This window comes from Triticum urartu, chromosome 7A (genome assembly GCF_056163025.1).
Source record: "Triticum urartu cultivar PI428250 chromosome 7A, HENAU_Tu73, whole genome shotgun sequence".
Taxonomy (NCBI): domain Eukaryota; kingdom Viridiplantae; phylum Streptophyta; class Magnoliopsida; order Poales; family Poaceae; genus Triticum; species Triticum urartu.
In genome coordinates this window covers 651,155,166-651,177,266 of record NC_141879.1, presented here as the reverse complement: position 1 = coordinate 651,177,266, position 22,101 = coordinate 651,155,166, and the positions used below count along the sequence as shown (strand labels likewise).

Genomic DNA, 22,101 nt, shown 5'->3' with positions numbered 1-22,101 from the left:
TCGAAACCACATCCCCGCAAAGAAAAAATAAAATAAAATCAAAAGCATATCCTCATCCCGTGCGTGCCGGCGAAGGAAAGATCATGACTCACGCGGTGAGTGCCCACTGCACCAACGGCGTCCAACTCCAACGGCCACCAACCAGCCAAACCCCCAACGGCAGCAAACGGCGTCACACCCCCAACGACTCCGCGACCGCCTCTCCCTCCTCCGCCTATCCGCTCCGTCCTCCACACGTCAGGCGTGGCGTGTCTCCTCTTCCTTCTCTCCCGTCCCGTCCGAGCCTGCTATAAATTCCCCGCCCCCTCCCGTCTTCTCTCCACACATCCGATCCAATCCAGCCCCCCTCCGATCTCGCCGAGAAATCTCCTCCGATCGAAGCGAAGCCAAGGCTCTCTCGTCCCCCTCCTCAAGGTATGGATGCGAGCCCTCCGTTTTCTCCTCCCCCTATCGTCATGTGCGCGCCCTGGGATTGTCCCTAGGAGTAGGACTACCTTGACCTTGATCAATTGTTGTTGGTTCCCCTCGATTCCTGTTAGTAGTTTGGATTGGATTGAGTAGATCTGCGGGCCGAGTCTGTTATCGTCGACTGATTCCTGCCGGTTTGGTTAGTCGAGGTTGATTGGACTCGATTGTAGATTGTTCTCTCTCGATTGTTGATTAGATGTGTCGATTGGGATGCGGTTGCTGTTGGTTTGGACTATATCTATTCCCCTAAAAGATGTAATTATGCCTGCTGGTTGTTGATAGATCGTCATAGTGCTCTTGTATGCCTGCAATTTGCTGGTAACCTTCGTTGCTTGCTGTTAGCCTTGTACTAGTTGCTTGTAGCTGTGCATCGATTCTACTCTGAAAAAATAATACGAGTCTGATATTATCGTTGACCTGTTACCTTCGCATTGCTCCCGCGAGGCTAAGAGCCTAAGATTGCTTGTAGATCTGCTAATATATTTCTGTCGAGTTATACTAAAATTTAGCACTGCATGCTCTGAAATCCATTAGCTTAGTCTAGGGGATTCTTTGTACTGTTGCCTGGTTTATCTATAGTTTGACGCACTGCAGATTTCCATTATTCTTGTGGTTTCGGCCCTGTAGCTGCTTGTTTAGTCTTTTGATTCAACTCTTAAATACATGTGGGTTTGAAGAAGATATTACTGTTAATACGGCCATGACTTGGCCAGCTTGTTCTGTTTAACTGATTAATATATACTGCCCATGAGGCTAGAGATTTCGCTGATGAATCTGCTAATATATTTGTGATATGGGTTCTTCCGAAAGTTAGCACTGTCAATCATTTGATTAGCTTATTCTAAGGGATTCCTTAGTTACAATTCCATCTCTGTTGTATCATCTCATGTATTGTTTGATCTCCTACAGATTTCTCTGTACCGTTCATAACTCTGGTTCTGTGTGCTTTGTTATTTACAGATGCAGATCTTTGTGAAGACCCTCACCGGCAAGACCATCACCCTCGAGGTCGAGTCCTCCGACACCATCGACAACGTCAAGGCTAAGATCCAGGACAAGGAGGGCATCCCTCCGGACCAGCAGCGCTTGATCTTCGCTGGCAAGCAGCTCGAGGATGGCCGCACCCTGGCAGACTACAACATCCAGAAGGAGTCCACCCTTCACCTGGTGCTCAGGCTCCGTGGTGGCATGCAGATATTTGTGAAGACACTCACCGGCAAGACCATCACCCTGGAGGTTGAGTCCTCGGACACCATCGACAACGTCAAGGCTAAGATCCAGGACAAGGAGGGCATCCCTCCGGACCAGCAGCGTCTCATCTTTGCTGGCAAGCAGCTCGAGGATGGCCGCACCCTTGCTGACTACAACATCCAGAAGGAGTCCACCCTCCACCTGGTGCTCAGGCTCCGTGGTGGCATGCAGATATTTGTGAAGACCCTCACTGGCAAGACCATCACCCTGGAGGTTGAGTCCTCGGACACCATCGACAACGTCAAGGCTAAGATCCAGGACAAGGAGGGCATCCCTCCGGACCAGCAGCGCTTGATCTTTGCTGGCAAGCAGCTCGAGGATGGCCGCACCCTGGCAGACTACAACATCCAGAAGGAGTCCACCCTTCACCTGGTGCTCAGGCTCCGTGGTGGCATGCAGATATTTGTGAAGACACTCACCGGCAAGACCATCACCCTGGAGGTTGAGTCCTCGGACACCATCGACAACGTCAAGGCTAAGATCCAGGACAAGGAGGGCATCCCTCCGGACCAGCAGCGTCTCATCTTTGCTGGCAAGCAGCTCGAGGATGGCCGCACCCTTGCTGACTACAACATCCAGAAGGAGTCCACCCTCCACCTGGTGCTCAGGCTCCGTGGTGGCATGCAGATATTTGTGAAGACCCTCACTGGCAAGACCATCACCCTGGAGGTTGAGTCCTCGGACACCATCGACAACGTTAAGGCCAAGATCCAGGACAAGGAGGGCATTCCCCCGGACCAGCAGCGTCTTATCTTCGCTGGCAAGCAGCTTGAGGATGGCCGCACCCTTGCGGATTACAACATCCAGAAGGAATCCACCCTCCACCTTGTCCTCCGCCTTCGTGGTGGCATGCAAATCTTTGTCAAGACCCTCACTGGCAAGACCATCACCCTGGAGGTTGAGTCCTCAGACACCATTGACAATGTGAAGGCCAAGATCCAGGACAAGGAGGGCATTCCCCCGGACCAGCAGCGTCTCATCTTCGCCGGCAAGCAGCTTGAGGATGGCCGCACCCTTGCGGACTACAACATCCAGAAGGAGTCCACCCTTCACTTGGTGCTCCGTCTGCGTGGTGGCCAGTAAGCTCCTGCCGATGGAGCTCTGCTTCTGTCTTCGGTGTCCTTCAATGGAGTCTCGTCTTGTGCCTATCATGCCTGATTTGTCTTTGTTTCTGTACCGTACTGTGATGCAGTGTCATCGTTTGTATCTTAGAACTTCTGCTCGTGTGCAGCAGCTTTGGTGAACTATGAATAAGTGAGCCCTAAATTCGATCCCTGATCCATGATGTTTGCTGTTGTGTTGTACTGTGGTTTCTTCCGATCTTTCTTAGCATTTTACCCACATATTTTCTAATTGCTCACTGGTAAAAATTGATTACCTCTATGCTCTATCCTTCTGATATGTGTGTACTTCTGTAGAATCCATTTGATACTTAAATTTTCTTGGAAGATACGTGGAGTCCTGTGTGCTGCACAGTCGTGTTCATACGGCTGGTCTTCTTGTGTTGGCCGCATGCTGAGCCGTGCGGCTCTCTTCAGATGTCCTCATCCACTCATCTTCCGCAGCCCATGGTATAACGCCCTCTCGTGGAAGCGCTGTTGTTGCAGAGTGCCGTGTCCGACAACCTTCAGCCAAAGACGTTGCTGCTTAGTGAACATGTGGTGCTGCAACTTGGGGCGTCCGGTGCTGTGAGGGCAGATGTTCGCAGTCGTTGTTGTGTCATCACAGGTGTTGTGGAGTTGCCCTACGGACACGAGTTGAAGTTTCAACAAGATTCTTGTTACAATTGCAACAAGTCAAACAGAGAATAGGATCGCAAGACCAGACTGCTCGTGACCCGGTGCTAATCTTTTCCGATGATCAGCCAGCCGATGCGTAGGCCGCGCTAAAAAGATAATGTTCACATGATGGTTCCGTTGTTGTCTGAAGTTCCAAGTATTGGTGTGTAGTATTTCGGACAATGTAATTTTTCACAAAGTGCAAAACTTCCAAGGTACATCATATTTATGAAAAAATCAGGGCTATGCAACCGTGTAAAACTTGCATTGCACAACCCATATGTCACTGTTAACTATATATCCCTGATCTACCACATTTGCTACCTCTCTCTTGATGCACCATCGCTCCCTCTCTACTGATACCTTCCATTCCTGTCGGGGGTTGGGTGTGACATATGCCAAAGGATGGCTTATCATGGTGGGAGCGAGTAGAACGTCGCCGGTGCCTGGAAACGGGATAAGGCGAAGGCATGCACGCCGGCGAATCTTACCCAGCTTCGGGGCTCTCCGTGGAGATAACACCCCTACTGCCGCTCTGCGGGGTCTCCGCATGATCACTATGGCAAAAGTGTGTACACGGTTGCTCCTTGAGTTGTTTCCTGGAGGTAGGAGAAGGCAAGACTAGCTTTCTCCTTCCTATATGATCTGGTCTAGTGCTAATGGATTCGAACCCTTTGCATGGGTGCCCTGGGGGTTTATATAGGCCTACCCCCAGGGGTACAATGGTAATCCGGCCGGACGCGGGCCCAGCCGTCAGTCTCTCTGGCCGCCGTCTTATCCGCCGACTCCTGGGGCCCGCCGACTGGTGGGCCCCGCTGACCGGCTCGGTACGGAGCCGACAGGCCGCGTCCGTCGTGGGCGGGTCTTGCCGGCTGCAGATTACTGTAGCCGTGCTTCTAATGACGCGGGCTCGGTCATGGGGTCATGGCAACAGCTCCGCCGTCTGGCGGGCGATCACTGTTGCCACTCCCTGTCGCGTCTGGTTAATGGCGCGTGGGGCCCGTGGGAGGGGCTGGCCGACTCCTGGGGGCCGACTCCCAACTGGGCCGACTGGTGGCGCTCTCGTCGTCTTCTGTACGCCCGCCGACTAGTGGGACCCGTCGTCCCTGGGTCGTATCGGCAGGCCGTCGTGGGCACAGGACTCCGCCCACTGGGGCTGACGTCAGGGCCGGCATGGCAACAGTGCTGCGCCGGGCGGAGATCTCCGCGGGTACGGCGTACTGTGGCCACGCCTGCCCTTGGAAAAGGACGGGAGTGGACCTTACTGTGGCCACTCCCCGTCCCGTCCCTCTTTATGAGGGCATGGGGGTTGTTGGCGTCGCGGGCCGACTCCCCATGGCCGGCTTCTCTGGAAGTCGCCAGTTAGGAGTCGGCTCATCCTGAAGTCGTCCCCGGGACTCGGCCGCGAGTGGGCAGTCGGCTGCCTCGCCGCCGACTCTCAGAAGGCGGCTCTTCGTCCTGGGGTCTTGAGGGGCGCAGCCTGCCCCGATGTCTTGAAAGGTTTTGGGCCTGGATTAGCCTACCCGTGGCCCATTGCTCCGACAATTCCTATCCAGTGGCTGGTTGACGAGATAGTGAGTGAAAAAGACAAAAGTGGCTGGTTGACGAGATAGTGAGTGAAAAAGACAAAAGGAAGATGAATTAATCAACCAATGCTTGTTAACATCTGAGAAAGATGTTGGGAACACTAGGAAGGTAAGAGAGGCTGTATAAATATGCATATTTGTGATAAAGGTGAGACATTTGATGGCATGGAGAATTTGAGACCACAGATCACGTGCAATGTTAGGTACAAAGAGTTAATCGTGTTGAAGGTTAAAAATAATAAGAGTTAAAATTACACATGTGTATATATCCATGTTGTAAGGAGACGAGGACCCAATATGATTCATGAAGGAAATATGCCCTAGAGGCAATAATAAAGTTATTATTTATTTCCTTATTTCATGATAAATGTTTATTATTCATGTGAGAATTGCATTAACCGGAAACATAATACATGTGTGAATACATAGACAAACATAGTGTCACTAGTATGCCTCTACTTGACTAGCTCATTGATCAAAGATGGTTAAGTTTCCTAAACCATAAACATGAGTTGTCATTTGATCAATAGGATCACATCATTAGGAGAATGATGTGATTGACTTGACCCATTCCGTTATCTTAGCACTTGATCGTTTTTGTTTACTGCTATTGCTTTCTTCATGACTTATACATGTTCTTATGACTACGAGATTATGCAACTCCCGAATACCAGAGGAACACTTTGTGTGCTATCAAACGTCACGACGTAACTGAGTGATTATAAAGGTGCTCTACAAGTGTCTTCGATGGTACTTGTTGAGTTGGCATAGATCAAGATTAGGATTTGTCACTCCGATTGTCGGAGAGGTATCTCTGGGCCCTCTCGCTATTACACATCACTATAAGCCTTGCAAGCAATACAACTAATGAGTTAGTTGCGGGATAGTGCATTACGGAACGAGTAAAGAGACTTGCCGGTAATGAGATTGAACTAGGTATTGGGATATCGACGATCGAATCTCGGGCAAGTAACATACCGATGACAAAGAGAACAACGTATACTGTTATGTGGTTTGACCGATAAAGATCTTAGTAGAATATGTAGGAACCAATATGAGCATCCAGGTTCTGCTATTGGTTATTGACCGGAGACATGTCTCGGTCATGTCTACATAGTTCTCGAACCCGTAGGGTCCGCACGCTTAAAGTTCTGTGACGATCGGTTTTATGAGTTTATATGTTTTGATGTACCGAAGGTAGTTTGGAGTCCCGGATATGATCACGGACATGACGAGGAGTCTCGAAATGGTCGAGACATAAAGATTGATATATTGGAAGCCTACATTTGGACATCGGAAGAGCTTCGGGTAAAATCAGGATTTTACCGGAGTACCAGAGGGGTTACCGGAACCCCCCCGGGGGCTAATGGGCCTTGTTGGGCCATAAGGGAAAGAGAGAGGGGCCGGCCTAGGGCAGGCAGCGCGCCCCCTCCCTCTGGTACGAATTGGACTAGGGGGGGGCAACCCCCTTTCTTTCTCTTTCTTCCCCTTCATTTCCCCCTCCTAGTAGGAGTAGGAAAGGAAGGAATCCTATTCCTACTAGGAGGAGGATTCCTCCTCCTGGCGCACCAACAAGGGCTGGCTGGCCTCCCCCTTGCTCCTTTATATACAGGGGCAGGGGGCACCTCTAGACACACAAGTTGATCACAAAGATCTCTCCCAGCCGTGTGCGGTGCCCCCTCCACCATAATTCACCTCGGTCATACTGTAGCGGTGTTTAGGCGAAGCCCTGCTGCGGTAGCTTCATTAATATCGTCACCACGCCGTCATGTTGATGAAACTATTCCCCAAGCTCTACTGGATCGTGAGTTCGTGGGACGTCACCGAGCTGAACGTGTGCTGAACGCGGAGGTGCCGTACATTCGGTACTGAGGATCGGTCGATCGTGAAGACGTACGACTACATAAACCGCGTTGTCATAACGCTTCCGCTTAACGGTCTACGAGGGTACGTGGACGACACTCTCCCCTCTCGTTGCTATGCATCACCATGATCCTGCGTGTGCATAGGAATTTTTTTGAAATTACTACGTTCCCCAACAGTGGCATCCGAGCCTGGTTTTATGCATAGATGTTATATGCACGAGTAGAACACAAGTGAGTTGTGGACGATACAAGTCATACTGCTTACCAGCATATCATACTTTGGTTCGGCGGTATTGTTGGATGAAGCGGCCCGGACCGACATTACGCGTACGCTTACGCGAGACTAGTTCTACCGACGTGCTTTGCACATAGGTGGCTGGCGGGTGTCAGTTTCTCCAACTTTAGTTGAACCAAGTGTGGCTACGCCCAGTCCTTAAGAAGGTTAAAACATCACTAACTTGACGAACCATCATTGTGGTTTTGATGCGTAGGTAAGTACGGTTCTTGCTCAGCCCGTAGTAGCCACGTAAAACTTGCAACAACAAAATAGAGGACGTCTAACTTGTTTTTGCAGGGCATGTTGTGATGTGTGATACGTCTCCAACGTATCTACAATTTTTGATTGTTCCATGCTATATTATGTTCTATTTTGGACATTATTGAGCTTTATTGTACACTTTTATATTATTTTTGGGACTAACCTATTAACCGGAGGCCCAGCCCAGAATTGCTGTTTTTTGCCTATTTCGGAGTTCCGCAGAAAAAGAATATCAAACGGAGTCCAAACGGAATGAAACCTTCCGAAACGTGATTTTTGGAACGAACGTGATCCAGAGGACTTGGACCCAACGTCAAGAAAGCAACCAGGAAGGCAAGAGGTAGGGGGGCACGCCTACCCCCCCAGGCGCGCCCTCCACCCTCATGGGGCCCATGTTGCTCCACCGACGTACTTCTTCCTCCTATATATACCTACGTACCCCCACACTACCAGATACGGAGCCAAAACCCTAATTCCACCGCCGCAACCTTCTGTACCCGTGAGATCCCATCTTGGGGCCTTTTCCGGAGCTCCGCCGGAGGGGGCATCGATCACGGAGGGCTTCTACATCAACACCATAGCCTCTCCGATGATGTGTGAGTAGTTTACCTTAGACCTTCGGGTCCATAGTTATTAGCTAGATGGCTTCTTCTCTCTTTTTGGATCTCAATACAATGTCCCCCCCTCTCTTGTGGAGATCTATTTGATGTAATCTTCTTTTGCGGTGTGTTTGTTGAGACCGATGAATTGTGGGTTTATGATCAAGTTTATCTATGAACAATATTTGAATCTTCTCTGAATTCTTTTATGTATGATTGGTTATCCTTGCAAGTCTCTTCGAATTATCAGTTTGGTTTGGCCTACTAGATTGATCTTTCTTGCAATGGGAGAAGTGCTTAGCTTTGGGTTCAATCTTGCGGTGTCCTTTCCCAGTGACAGTAGGGGCAGCAAGGCACGTATTGTATTGTTGCCATTGAGGATAACAAGATGGGGTTTATATCATATTGCATGAGTTTATCCCTCTACATCATGTCATCTTGCTTAAAGCATTACTCTGTTCTTTTGAACTTAATACTCTAGATGCATGCTGGATAGCGGTCGATGTGTGGAGTAATAGTAGTAGATGCAGGCAGGAGTCGGTCTACTTGTCTCGGACGTGATGCCTATATACATGATCATACCTAGATATTCTCATAACTATGCTCAATTCTGTCAATTGCTCAACAGTAATTTGTTTACCCACCGTAATACTTATGCTCTCGAGAGTAGCCACTAGTGAAACCTATGGCCCTGGGTCTCTTTTCTATCATATTAATCTTCCATCAACAAGCTATTTCTTTTGCCGTTTTTATTTTGCTTTATTTACTTTGCATCTTTATCATAAAAATACCAAAAATATTATCTTATCATATCTATCAGATCTCACTTTCGTAAGTGACCGTGAAGGGATTGACAACCCCTTTATTGCATTGGTTGTGAGGATTTTATTTTTATGTGTAGGTGCGAGGGACTCGTGCGTGTCCTCCTACTGGATTGATACCTTGGTTCTCAAAAACTAAGGAAAATACTTACGCTACTTTGCTGCATCACCCTTTCCTCTTCAAGGGAAAACCAACGTAGTGCTCAAGAGGTAGCAAGAAGAATTTTTGGCGCCGTTGCCGGGGAGTCTATGCAAAAGTCAACATACCAAGTACCCATCACAAACCCTTATCTCCCGCATTACATTATTTGCCATTTGCCTCTTGTTTTCCTCTCCCCCACTTCACCCTTGCCGTTTTATTTGCCCTCTCTCTTCGTCCTCCTTCTCTTTCCCTATCTGCCTCTTTTTGCCCGCTTCTTGTTTGCTCGTGTATTGGATTGCTTGCTTGTCGTTATGGCCAGTCCCTTATCCTCTCCTTTGTCTCCCGAGTTTGAGGTTCTTCACTTCAAACAAAGACAAGGAGAAAACTTAAAAGATGTTTGGTTTAGGATGATGGAATCTTATCGTAATTGCACCCTAGAAGTAATTTTTAGAATTTTGCTTCACAGTTTTTATGTTGGACTAAATATGTCTCATAGACAACTCTTGGACTGCGTTGCCAAAGGAAATTTTATCGATATTGATCCCAGTATTGCGCATGAAATTATAGAGGGGATAGTGGGAACACTACCTCAACAAAAGGGGCCTCATCATACCCAGGAAGAAACCCAAGTTTTTGAGAAAATTTGTGAAGTAACGAAAATATTACAAAAATCTCATGAACCTCTTAAGATTGTTAGCGGGAATCTTCACCGCATGAATATGTTTATCACTCTTTGTAATAAGCGGTTGGACTCTTTAGATCTAAAAATCTCCTAATATGAAGAGAAATGTAAAGAACCTCCCGGATTCGAGCATGACTCCGCTAATAAAAGATGGCAATACCTAGATCTATCTTTGCTTTTATGCCTAGCTAGGGGCGTTAAACGATAGCTCTTGTTGGGAGGCAACCCAATTTTATTTTTATTCCTTGACTTTTGCTCCTGTTTAGTAATAAATAATTTATCTAGCCTCTGTTTTGGTGGTGTTTTTTGTGTTTAATTAGTGTTTTTTTCCAAGTAGAACCGTTGGGAAGACTTGGGGAAAGTCTTTTTAATCTTGCTGTAAAAAACAGAAACTTTAGCGCTCACTAGAATTGCTGCCATTTTTATTTAGAAAGTGCTATTTAGTTAATTACTTTTGAAGATGATTAATAGATAAATTCCTCACGTCCAGAAATTTATTTTAGAATTTTTGGGGTTCTAGAAGTTTGCGTTAGCTACATATTACTACAGACTGTTCTGTTTTTGACAGATTCTGTTTTTCATGTGTTGTTTGCTTATTTTGATGAAACTATGGCTAGTAAAATAGTTTATAAACCATAGAGAAGTTGGAATACAGTAGGTTTAACACAAATATAAATAAAGAATGAGTTCATTACAGTACCTTGAAGTGGTGTTTTGTTTTCTTTCGCTAACGGAGCTCACGAGATTTTCTATTTTGAGTTTTGTGTTGTGAAGTTTTCAAGTTTTGGGTAAAAGATTTGATGGATTATGGAACAAGGAGTGGCAAGAGCCTAAGCTTGGGGATGCCCATGGCACCCCAAGATAATCTAAGGACACCTAAAATCCAAAGCTTGTGGATGCCCCGGAAGGCATCCCCTCTTTCGTCTACTTCCATCGGTAACTTTACTTGGAGCTATATTTTTATTCACCACATGATATGTGTTTTGCTTGGAGCGTCTTGTATTATTTTAGTATTTATTTGTTAGTTTGCCACAATCATCTTTGCTGTACACACCTTTTGAGAGAAACACACATGATTTGAAAATTATTAGAATACTCTATGTGCTTCACTTATATCTTTTGAGTTATATAGTTTTTGCTCTAGTACTTCACTTATATCTTTTAGAGCACGGTGGTGGATTTGTCTTATAGAAACTATTATTCTCTCATGATTCAGTTATATTATTTTGAGAGTCTTAAACAGCATGGTAATTTACTTAAACTGGGAAAAATTAATCCTAATATGCTAGGCATTCAAGATTAGTAAAAAACAAATTTCTTATGAGTGTGCTGAATACTAAGAGAAGTTTGATACTTGATAATTGTTTTGAGATATGGATATGGTGATATTAGAGTCATGCTAGTTGAGTAGTTGTGAATTTGAGAAATACTTGTGTTGAAGTTTATGATTCCCGTAGCATGCATGTATGGTGAACCATTATGTGAAGAAGTCGGAGCATGATTTATTTATTGATTGTCTTCCTTATGAGTGGCGGTCGGGGACAAGCGATGGTCTTCTCCTACCAATCTATCCCCCTAGGAGCATGCGCATAATACTTTGTTTCGATAACTAATAGATTTTTGCAATAAATATGTGAGTTCTTTATGACTAATGTTGAGTCCATGGATTATACACACTCTCACCCTTCCACCATTGCTAGCCTCTCTAATACCGCGCACCTTTCGCCGGTATCATACACCCACCATATACCTTCCTCAAAACAGCCACCATACCTACCTATCATGGCATTTCCATAGCCATACCGAGATATATTGCCATGCAACTTTCCACTGTTCCGTTTACTATGACACGCTCCATCATTGTCATATTGCTTTGCATGATCATGTAGTTGACATTGTATTTGTGGCAAAGCCACCATTCATAATTCTTTCATACATGTCACTCATGCATCATTGCACATCCCGGTACACCGACGGAGGCATTCACATAGAGTCATATTTTGTTCTAAGTATTGAGTTGTAATTGTTGAGTTGTAAGTAAATAAAAGTGCGATGATCATCATTTTTAGAGCATTGTCCCAAGTGAGGAAAGGATGATGGAGACTATGATTCCCCCACAAGTCGGGATGAGACTCCAGACTAAATAAAAAAAAGGGGGAGGCCATAAAAAAGGCCCAAAAAATGAGAGAAAAAGAGAGAAGGGACAATGCTACTATCCTTTTACCACACTTGTGCTTCAAAGTAGCACCATGTTCTTCATATAGAGAGTCCCTTGAGTTATCACTTTCATATACTAGTGGGAATTTTTTTCATTATAGAACTTGGCTTGTATATTCAAATGATGGGCTTCCTCAAAATGCCCTAGGTCTTCGTGAGCAAGCGAGTTGGATGCACACACTTAGTTCCTTTTGTTGAGCTTTCATATACTTATAGCTCTAGTGCATCCATTGCATGGCAATCCCTACTCACTCACAGTGATATCTATTAATGGGCATCTCCATAACACGTTGATACGCCTAGTTGATGTGAGACTATCTTCTCCCTTTTTGTCTTCTCCACAACCACCATTCTATTCCACATATAGTGCTATGTCCATGTCTCACGCTCATGTATTGCGTGAAGATTGAAAAAGTTTGAGAACACCAAAAGTAAGAAACAATTGCTTGGCTTGTCATCGGGGTTGTGCATGATTTAAATACTTTGTGTGGTGAATATAGAGCATAGCCAGACTATATGATTTTGTAGGGATAACTTTCTTTGGCCAAGTTATTTTGAGAAGACACAATTGCTTAGTTAGTATGCTTGAAGTATTATTATTTCTATGTCAATATTAAACTTTTGTCTTGAATCTTTCGGATCTGAATATTCATACCACAATTAAGAGAATTACAATTAAATTATGCCAAGTAGCATTCCACATCAAAAATTCTGTTTTTATCATTTACCTACTCGAGGACGAGGAGGAATTAAGCTTGGGGATGCTTGATACGTCTCCAACGTATCTATAATTTTTGATTGTTCCATGCTATATTATATTCTGTTTTAGACATTATTGAGCTTTATTATACACTTTTATATTATTTTTGGGACTAACCTATTAACCGGAGGCCCGGCCCAGAGTTGCTGTTTTTTGCCTATTTCAGAGTTTCGCAGAAAAAGAATATCAAACAGAGTCCAAGCGGAATGAAACCTTCGGGAACATGATTTTTGGAACGAACGGGATCCAGAGGACTTGGACCCTACGTCAAGAAAGCAACCAGGAAGGCACGAGGTAGGGGGCGCGCCTACCCCCCTCCCCCCCAGGCGCGCCCTCCACCCTCGTGGGCCCCACGTTGCTCCACCGACGTACTTCTTCCTCCTATATATACCTACGTACCCCCAAACTACCAGATACGGAGCCAAAACCCTAATTCCACTGCCGCAACCTTATGTACCCGTGAGATCCCATCTTGGGGCCTTTTCCGGAGCTCCGCCGGAGGGGGCATCGATCACGGAGGGCTTCTACATCAACACCATAGCCTCTCCAATGATGTGTGAGTAGTTTACCTCAGACCTTCGGGTCCATAGTTATTAGCTAGATGGCTTCTTCTCTCTTTTTGGATCTCAATACAATGTTCTCCCCCTCTCTTGTGGAGATCTATTCGATGTAATCTTCTTTTGTGGTGTGTTTGTTGAGATCGATGAATTGTGGGTTTATGATCAAGTTTATATATGAACAATATTTGTATCTTCTCTGAATTCTTTTATGTATGATTGGTTATCTTTGCAAGTCACTTCGAATTATCAGTTTGGTTAGACCTACTAGATTGATCTTTCTTGCAATGGGAGAAGTGCTTAGCTTTGGGTTCAATCTTGCGGTGTCCTTTCCCAGTGACAGTAGGGGCAGCAAGGCACGTATTGTATTGTTGCCATCGAGGATAATAAGATGGTGTTTATATCATATTGCATGAGTTTATCCCTCTACATCATGTCATCTTGCTTAAAGCGTTACTCTGTTCTTTTGAACTTAATACTCTAGATGCATGCTGGATAGCGGTCGATGTGTGGAGTAATAGTAGTAGATGCAGGCAGGAGTCGGTCTACTTGTCTCGGACGTGATGCCTATATACATGATCATACCTAGATATTCTCATAACTATGCTCAATTCTGTCAATTGCTCAACAGTGATTTGTTTACTCACCGTAATACTTATGTTCTCGAGAGAAGCCACTAGTGAAACCTATGGCCCCGGGTCTCTTTTCTATCATATTAATCTTCCATCAACAAGCTATTTCTTGTAGCGACCCGACCTCAAACGTTCAAGTCTCTGTGTTTCAGTGTCATCCCTGGATCGGTAATACTGACACACAGTACTCGAGGATTTATAACAGAGTAGCAATCACACACTTATTACATCGAATGTCTCAAAAGAGAACTTATTACAATAAATATGGCTTAAGGCCATCTAATACGATAACAGCGGAAGGCTTGGAAGTTAAGTGAGTCCATCAACTCCAACGGCATAGCTGAGCTGCACGGCAACGACCTAACGTACCTTACTCCTCGTCTGAAAAGTCTGCAACATAATATGTTGCAGCCCGAAAACGGGTCAGCACATGGAATATGCTGGAATAATAACACAATAGAGCAAGAACAGAATAATGCTATCACTACATACATATTTGGCTGGTGGAAAGCTCTATGGTTATAGTTTTTGCGAAAAGCCAATTTTTCCCTACAACAAAGGAATAAATTTTATTTAACTATCATGGTAGTTGAAACATCATTGAGAAGGTTCCTCCAACTCAATCCCAATTAAAGTGGTTAACAACCCAACAATATTATTTGATAGTGATGTGATACTTATGATACTCCAAGTACTAGATACTCAAGATGTCCGTAACCGGGGACACGACTAACCATTATTATTTTATGCACTGCAAAGGTTTGCACACTTTTCCCCACAAGACCCGATCTCGTCCGTTGGATTTCTCGCACTACATGGTGTTTGAGAAACGGATGACCGAGACACAGTATTTCAAAAGCATTAACTCCTTACTCCGGGAAGACCATACCAACCTACATCCGTCTACCTACTGATCCACCTCTTCGAGAGCTTCACGCAACTTACTCAACTATGCTAGAGCCCATAATAGCTTGTGGCTGCACACGGAAGTTTCCAGCATGAAAAAATCTCAGTTCCCTTTGAGCCTGGGTGGCGGACCATAGGATTATCACACGGGTACTCCGGGATATCCTAGGACAACACTGGGTTCTCCAGGTGCCCAACAAACAATCCACCCATATGTGTATTCAGGTTGCCACCTTAAGTTGAACCATTAATTAACAATCTCACATCTGTCATGGATTTCACTCACCCAAACCACGTCTACGAACATAGCATAGCAATATAAGCAATACGTAGAAGTAACTCCCAGGGTTTGAATATAACAGGGCAATAGGTTCTACCTCATCAACTACTTCCCAACCCACATGTTAATCACATCCTAATCATGCAATGTTTGAGGATTGGAACTAATGCATAAAAACTAGGTGATAAAGGGGTATGATCAAAGTGTTACTTGCCTTGCTGATGATCCGCAAAACCTAGGGACTCGTAGTAGCACGCTTCGCACTCAGGGTGTTCTATCGCAAACAAACAATAGCATACATAAGCAATCAAGCAAAGAAACACGGGTAAAACTCAAATAAGAAGATCTAACCAGAAAGTTCAACTTAAGAACTCCGGTTTGCAAAAAGAATCAAATCAAACGGAGCAACGAAACTCAAACTGCGAAAGAAACAAGATCCGTTTACTAATCTGGACTAAGGTCAAATTTTACAGTACCAAAATCTTGTTCAAGTTGATTAAACGGAAAGAGGGTTTTCGAGATGAAGATCTAGGAGCTTGAGTCGCCTGATTCCGACAAACAAGCGAAAAGATATACTGAAACGAAAATCGGATTAGAAATCGCGATCGGAAATAATCGTGGAAAAATCCGAGAAAAAGAAAACTGACGAACAGGCTAACGAACGAACGTTCGTTGTCTGGAACTAACGAGCGAAAGCCGTTCGTTAAAACGAACGTACGGATGAACGTCCGCTAAATAAAATAAACCAAGAAAAACCAGCGAACCGTTCTATCCAAAAAAACTAGGGTTTTCTAACAAAAACCAAACCGGTTTTTCTTAAAAAAACCGAACGGCGCTTATACCTCCGGCGAGGTCCGGCGAGGCAGAGTGGCTCCGACGAGGCGGGGCAGCGGCGGCGGGTGGCGTGGGGCGGCGTGGGGCAGCGGCGGCAGGCGGCGGCGGCACGTGGCGCAAGGCGGCGGGGCAGGCGGCTTGCAGTGGCGGCGGCGCGGCTTCGGGGCTCCAGGGGGGCCCCGGGTCGGCTTATAAGAGGGGGGTGGCGGCTTGGGGAAGGGGGCGGGGTGACGACGTGTCCGGGACGGACACGTCCTGGAGGCGGCGGCGGCGCTGCTCGGGATTCCTCTCCCGAGCCGGTGCGGGGAGGCGCGCGGCTGGGCCTCGGCCCAGTGCGGTCCGGCGGGAGTTTCTCTCTTTTTTTTAAATAATTTCGCCGGAACTAAATAAATCATAGAAAATAAAATAAAAATCTAAAAATGCCAAAACAAATTTGCACCGTCTAAATAAAATATTTAGAACAAGATGAACATTTTCTTGGCCCTAAAATGCAACTTTGAAAAACGTAAAATTTTTCTAATTCAAGTAAAATAGCAATATACTCCAGATAAAATCAAATATTTGATTTTAATATTTTTCCTCCAATATTTCATTTATTTTGGAGAAGTCATGTTATCTCCTCTCATATATTTTAATATGAAATATTTTCGGAGAAAAATAATTAAAACCAAAATCCTCGTTTCAATATTTGATAAAATTCAAATATGAAAACAAAGAAATCCCCAACTCTCTCCGAGGGTCCTTGAGTTGTTTAGGTTTTCGAGGATCGAGAAACGAAATGCAATAAGATATGATATGCATGAATGATCTATGTATAACATTCCAAATTGAAAATTTGGGATGTTACATTTCTTTTGCCGTTTTTATTTTGCTTTATTTACTTTGCATCTTTATCATAAAAATACCAAAAATATTATCTTATCATATCTATCAGATCTCACTTTCGTAAGTGACCGTAAATGGATTGACAACCCCTTTATTGCGTTGGTTGCGAGGATTTTATTTGTTTGTGTAGGTGCGAGGGACTCGTGCGTGGCCTCCTACTGGATTTATACCTTGGTTCTCAAAAACTGAGGGAAATACTTACGCTACTTTGCTGCATCACCCTTTCCTCTTCAAGGGAAAACCAACGCAGTGCTCAAGAGGTAGCAATGTGATATGGTCAAGACATGATGCTATATTTATTGTATGAGATGATCATGTTTTGTAACGGAGTTATCGGCAACTGGCAGGAGCCATATGGTTGTCGCTTTATTGTATGCAATGCAATCGTCCTGTAATTGCTTTACTTTATCACTAACCGGTAACGATAGTCATAGAAGCAATAGTTGGCGAGACGACAACGATGCTACAATGGAGATCAAGGTGTCGCGCCGGTGACGATGGTGATCATGACGGTGCTTCAGAGATGGAGATCACACGCACAAGATGATGATGGCCATATCATATCGCTTATATTGATTGAATGTGATGTTTATCCTTTATGCATCTTATTCTGCTTTGTTTGACGGTAGCATTATAAGATGATCTCTCACTAAATTTCAAGATAAAAGTTTTCTCCCTGAGTATGCACCGTTGCCAAAGTTCATGATACGTCTCCAACGTATCTATAATATTTTATTGCTCCATGCTATATTATCTACTGTTTTGGACATTATTGGGCTTTATTATCCACTTTTATATTATTTTTGGCACTAACCTATTAACCGGAGGCCCAACCCAGAATTGCTGTTTTTTTGCCTGTTTTAGGGTTTCGAGGAAAAGGAATATCAAACGGAGTCCAAACGGAATGAAACCTTCGGGAACGTGATTTTCTCAACAAATAAGACCAGAGAGACTTGGACCCTACGTCAAGAAAAGAAACAGGAGGCCACGAGGTAGGGGGGCGCACCTGCCTACCCTAGGCATGCCCTCTACCCTCGTGGGCCCCCTGTTGCTCCACCGACGTACTCCTTCCTCCTATATATATCCACGTACCCCCAAACGATCAGATACGGAGCCAAAACCCTAATTCCACTGCCGTAACTTTCTGTATCCACGAGATCCCATCTTGAGGCCTGTTCCGGAGCTCCACCGGAGGGGGCATTGATCACGGAGGGCTTCTACATCAATACCATAACCCCTCCGATGAAGTGTGAGTAGTTCACCTCAGACCTACGGGTCCATAGTTAGTAGCTAGATGGCTTCTTCTCTCTTTTTGGACCTCAATACAATGTTCTCCCCCTCTCTTGTGGAGATCTATTCAATGTAATCTTCTTTTTGTGGTGTGTTTGTTGAGACCGATGTGTGGGTTTATGATCAAGTCTATCTATGAATAATATTTGAATCTTCTCTGAATTCTTTTATGTATGATTGGTTATCTTTGCAAGTCTCTTCGAATTATCAGTTTGGTTTGGCCTACTAGATTGATCTTTCTTGCAATGGGAGAAGTGCCTAGCTTTGGGTTCAATCTTGCGGTGTCCTTTCCCGGTGACAGTAAGGGCAGCAAGGCACGTATTGTATTGTTGCCATCGAGGATAACAAGATGGGGTTTTCTTCATATTGCATGAGTCTATCCCTCTACATCATGTCATCTTGCTTAAGGCGTTACTCTGTTTTTAACTTAATAGTCTACATGCATGCTGGATAGCAGTCGATGAGTGGAGTAATAGTACTAGATGCAGGCAGGAGTCGGTCTACTTGTCTCGGACGTGATGCCTATATACATGACCATACCTAGATATTCTCATAACTATGCTCAATTCTGTCAATTGCTCAAGAGTATTGTTCACCCACCGTAGAATACTTATGCTCTTGAGAGAAGCCACTAGTGAAACCTATGGCCCCCGGGTCTATCTTTATCATATTGATCTCCTACTACTTAGTTATTTCCTTTGCCTTTATTTTACTTTGCATATTTTATCATAAAAATACCAAAAATATTATCTTATCATATCTATCAGATCTCACTCTCGTAAGTGGCCCTATAGGGATTGACAACCCCTATTTGCGTTGGTTGCGAGGATTTATTTGTTTTGTGCAGGTGCGAGGGACTCGCGTGTAGCCTCCTACTGGATTGATACCTTGGTTATCAAAAACTGAGGGAAATACTTACGCTACTTTGTTGCATCATCCCTTCCTCTTCGGGGAAAACCAACGCAGTGCTCAAGAGGTAGCAAGAAGGATTTCTGGCGCCATTGCCAGGGAGGTCTACACAAAAGTCAACATACCAAGTACCCATCACATACCCTTATCTCCCGCATTACATTATTTGCCATTTGCCTCTCGTTTTCCTCTCCCCCACTTCACCCTTGCCGTTTTATTCACCCTCTCTCTCTATCCTCCCTCTCTTTCTCTATTTGCCTCTTTTTGCCCGTTTCTTGTTTGCTTGTATGGTTGGAATAGTTGTTTATTTATTACTAAACAGAGAACCTAAGATTTATGGATCCTCATTCACTTGCTAATCTTTTTAAGAGATCTAATTATCGTGAACCAATTGCTAGTGAGTTTTGTGCACTAGATTATCTTTATGAAGTTTTGCTTGAAATTCGTGAATCTGAAACGTGTGATGAATTACTTTATGAAGCGATGCACGATAGATCTTTGAATAAAAGCATGATTGCAATGATTTTACTATAAATTCTCTTGATTTCAATTGTGCTAATAATATGCAAAAACCTAAGCTTGGGGATGCTAGTTTTGCTATGTCTACTACTTGTTGTAATGATTGGGGTGATTCTTCTTATGATATTGAAAATTTATTTAAGCCCCATGATGAATATGAGATTGATAATAGTGTTTGCAATATTATTGAAAGTGGGTTTGGAAGAGTGTCGACTTTAGATCCCACATATTTGGAGAATGTTCAATCTTATGAATTTTTTGATAAAAGTGGGTTTGGAAAGGTCATGACTTTAGTTAATGTTAATCCCACTATTTTGGAAGAGTGTCAACTTTGCATGCATATGGATCATGTTGAAAATATTTTGTGTGATAGCTATTTTGTTGAATTTGCTTATGATCCCTCATGCAATTATTATGAGAGAGGAAAATATGGTGGTAGAAATTTTCATGTTACTAAATTACCTCTCGTTATGTTGAGATTGCTATTGTTTCTTTCCGCTTCCTTGCATATGCTAGTTTTTGCTTGCCTTGAAAATTTGTTTGCCTATAAAATGCCTATGCATAGGAAGTATGTTAGACTTAGATGTGTTTGTCACTTGTTTTATGATGCTCTCTTTGTGCTTCAATTCTTGTCTTTCATGTGAGCATCTTTGAAATATTATGCCTAGCTATAAGGCTTTAAATAAAAGCGCTTGTTGGGAGTCAACCCAATATTTATCCTTGCAGTTATTTAATAAATAATTTATCTAGCCTCTGTTTTGGTTGTGTTTTTTGTGTTTAATTAGAGTTTGTGCCAAGTAGAACCATTGGGAAGACTTGGGGAAAGTCTTGTTGAACTTGCTGTAAAAAACAGAAACTTTAGCACTCACGAGAACTACTGCCATTTTTATTTGGAGAGTGCTATTTAGTTAATTATTTTTGCAGATGATTAATAGATAAATTCCTCACGTCCAGCAATTTATTTTAGAATTTCTGGGGTTCCATATCTTGTGCTAGCTATAGATTACTACAGATTGTTCTGTTTTTCGTGTGTTGTTTGCTTATTTTGATGAATCTATGCCTAGTAAAATAGTTTATAAACCATATAGAAGTTGGAATACAGTAGGTATAACACCAATATAAATAAAGAATGAGTTCATTACAGTACCTTGAAGTGGTCTTTTGTTTTCTTTCACTAACGGAGCTCATGAGATTTTCTACTTTAAGTTTTGTGTTGTGAAGTTTTCAAGTTTTGGGTAAAGATTTGATGGATTATGGAACAAGGAGTGGCAAGAACCTAAGCTTGGGGATGACCATGGCACCCCCAAGATAATCTAAGGACACCTAAAAGCCAAAGCTCGGGGATGCCCCGGAAGGCATCCCCTCTTTAATCTACTTCTATCGGTAACTTTACTTGGAGCTATATTTTTATTCGCCACATGATATGTGTTTTGCTTGGAGCGTCTTGTATTATTTGAGTCTTTACTTGTTAGTTTACCACAATCATCCTTGCTGTACACACCTTTTGAGAGAGCCATACATGATTTAGAATTTGTTAGAATACTCTATGTGCTTCGCTTATATCTTTTGAGTTATATAATTTTCCTCTAGTACTTCACTTATATCTTTTAGAGCACGGTGGTGGATTTGTTTTATAGAAACTATTGATCTCTCATGCTTCACTTAGATTATTTTGAGAGTCTTAAATAGCATGGTAATTTTCTTAAAATCCTAATATGCTTGGTATACAATATTAATAATAAAAAAATTCTTATGAGTGTGTTGAATACTATGATAAGTTTGATACTTGATAATTGTTTCGAGATATAAAGATGGTGATATTAAAGTCGTGCTAGTTGATTAGTTGTGAATTTGAGAAATACTTGTGTTGAAGCTTGTGATTCCCGTAGCATGCACGTATGGTGAACCGTTATGTGATGAAGTCGGAGCATGATTTATTTTTGATTGCCTTCCTTATGAGTGGCGGTCGGGGACGAGCGATGGTCTTTTCCTACCAATCTATCCCCCTAGGAGCATGCGCATAATACTTTGCTTTGATGACTTGTAGATTTTTGCAATAAGTATATGAGTTCTTTATGACTAATGTTGAGTCCATGGATTATACGCATTCTCACCCTTCCACCTTTGCTAGCCTCTCTAATACCGTGCACCTTTCACCGGTATCATACACCCACCATATACCTTCCTCAAAACAGCCACCATACCTACCTATTATGGCATTTCCATAGCCATTACGAGATATATTGCCATGCAACTTTCCACCATTCCGTTTATTATGACACACTCGATCATTGTCATATTGCTTAGCATGATCATGTAGTTGACATCGTATTTGTGGCAAAGCCACCATTCATAATTCTTTCATACGCGTCACTCATGCGTCATTGCATATCTCGGTACACCGCCGAAGGCATTCATATAGAGTCATATTTTGTTCTAAGTATCGAGTAGTAATTGTTGAGTTGTAAGAAAAATAAAAGTGTGATGATCATCATTTTTAGAGCATTGTCCCAGTGAGGAAAGGATGATGGAGACTATGATTCCCCCACAAGTCGGGATGAGACTCCGGACGAAAAATTAAA

The 22,101-nt window shown here is 43.6% G+C and overlaps 1 protein-coding gene across 1 annotated transcript; it reads left to right on the top strand.

Moving 5' to 3' along the window:
* The first annotated feature begins 220 nt into the window (after positions 1–220).
* Positions 221–2,993, top strand: LOC125520881 (polyubiquitin). The gene is made up of 2 exons (XM_048685925.2): positions 221–414; positions 1,429–2,993. Exon 2 carries the CDS (start codon positions 1,429–1,431, stop codon positions 2,800–2,802), a length of 1,374 nt encoding a protein of 457 aa, XP_048541882.2. The 5' UTR covers positions 221–414; the 3' UTR covers positions 2,803–2,993.
* The last annotated feature ends 19,108 nt before the right edge of the window (positions 2,994–22,101 follow it).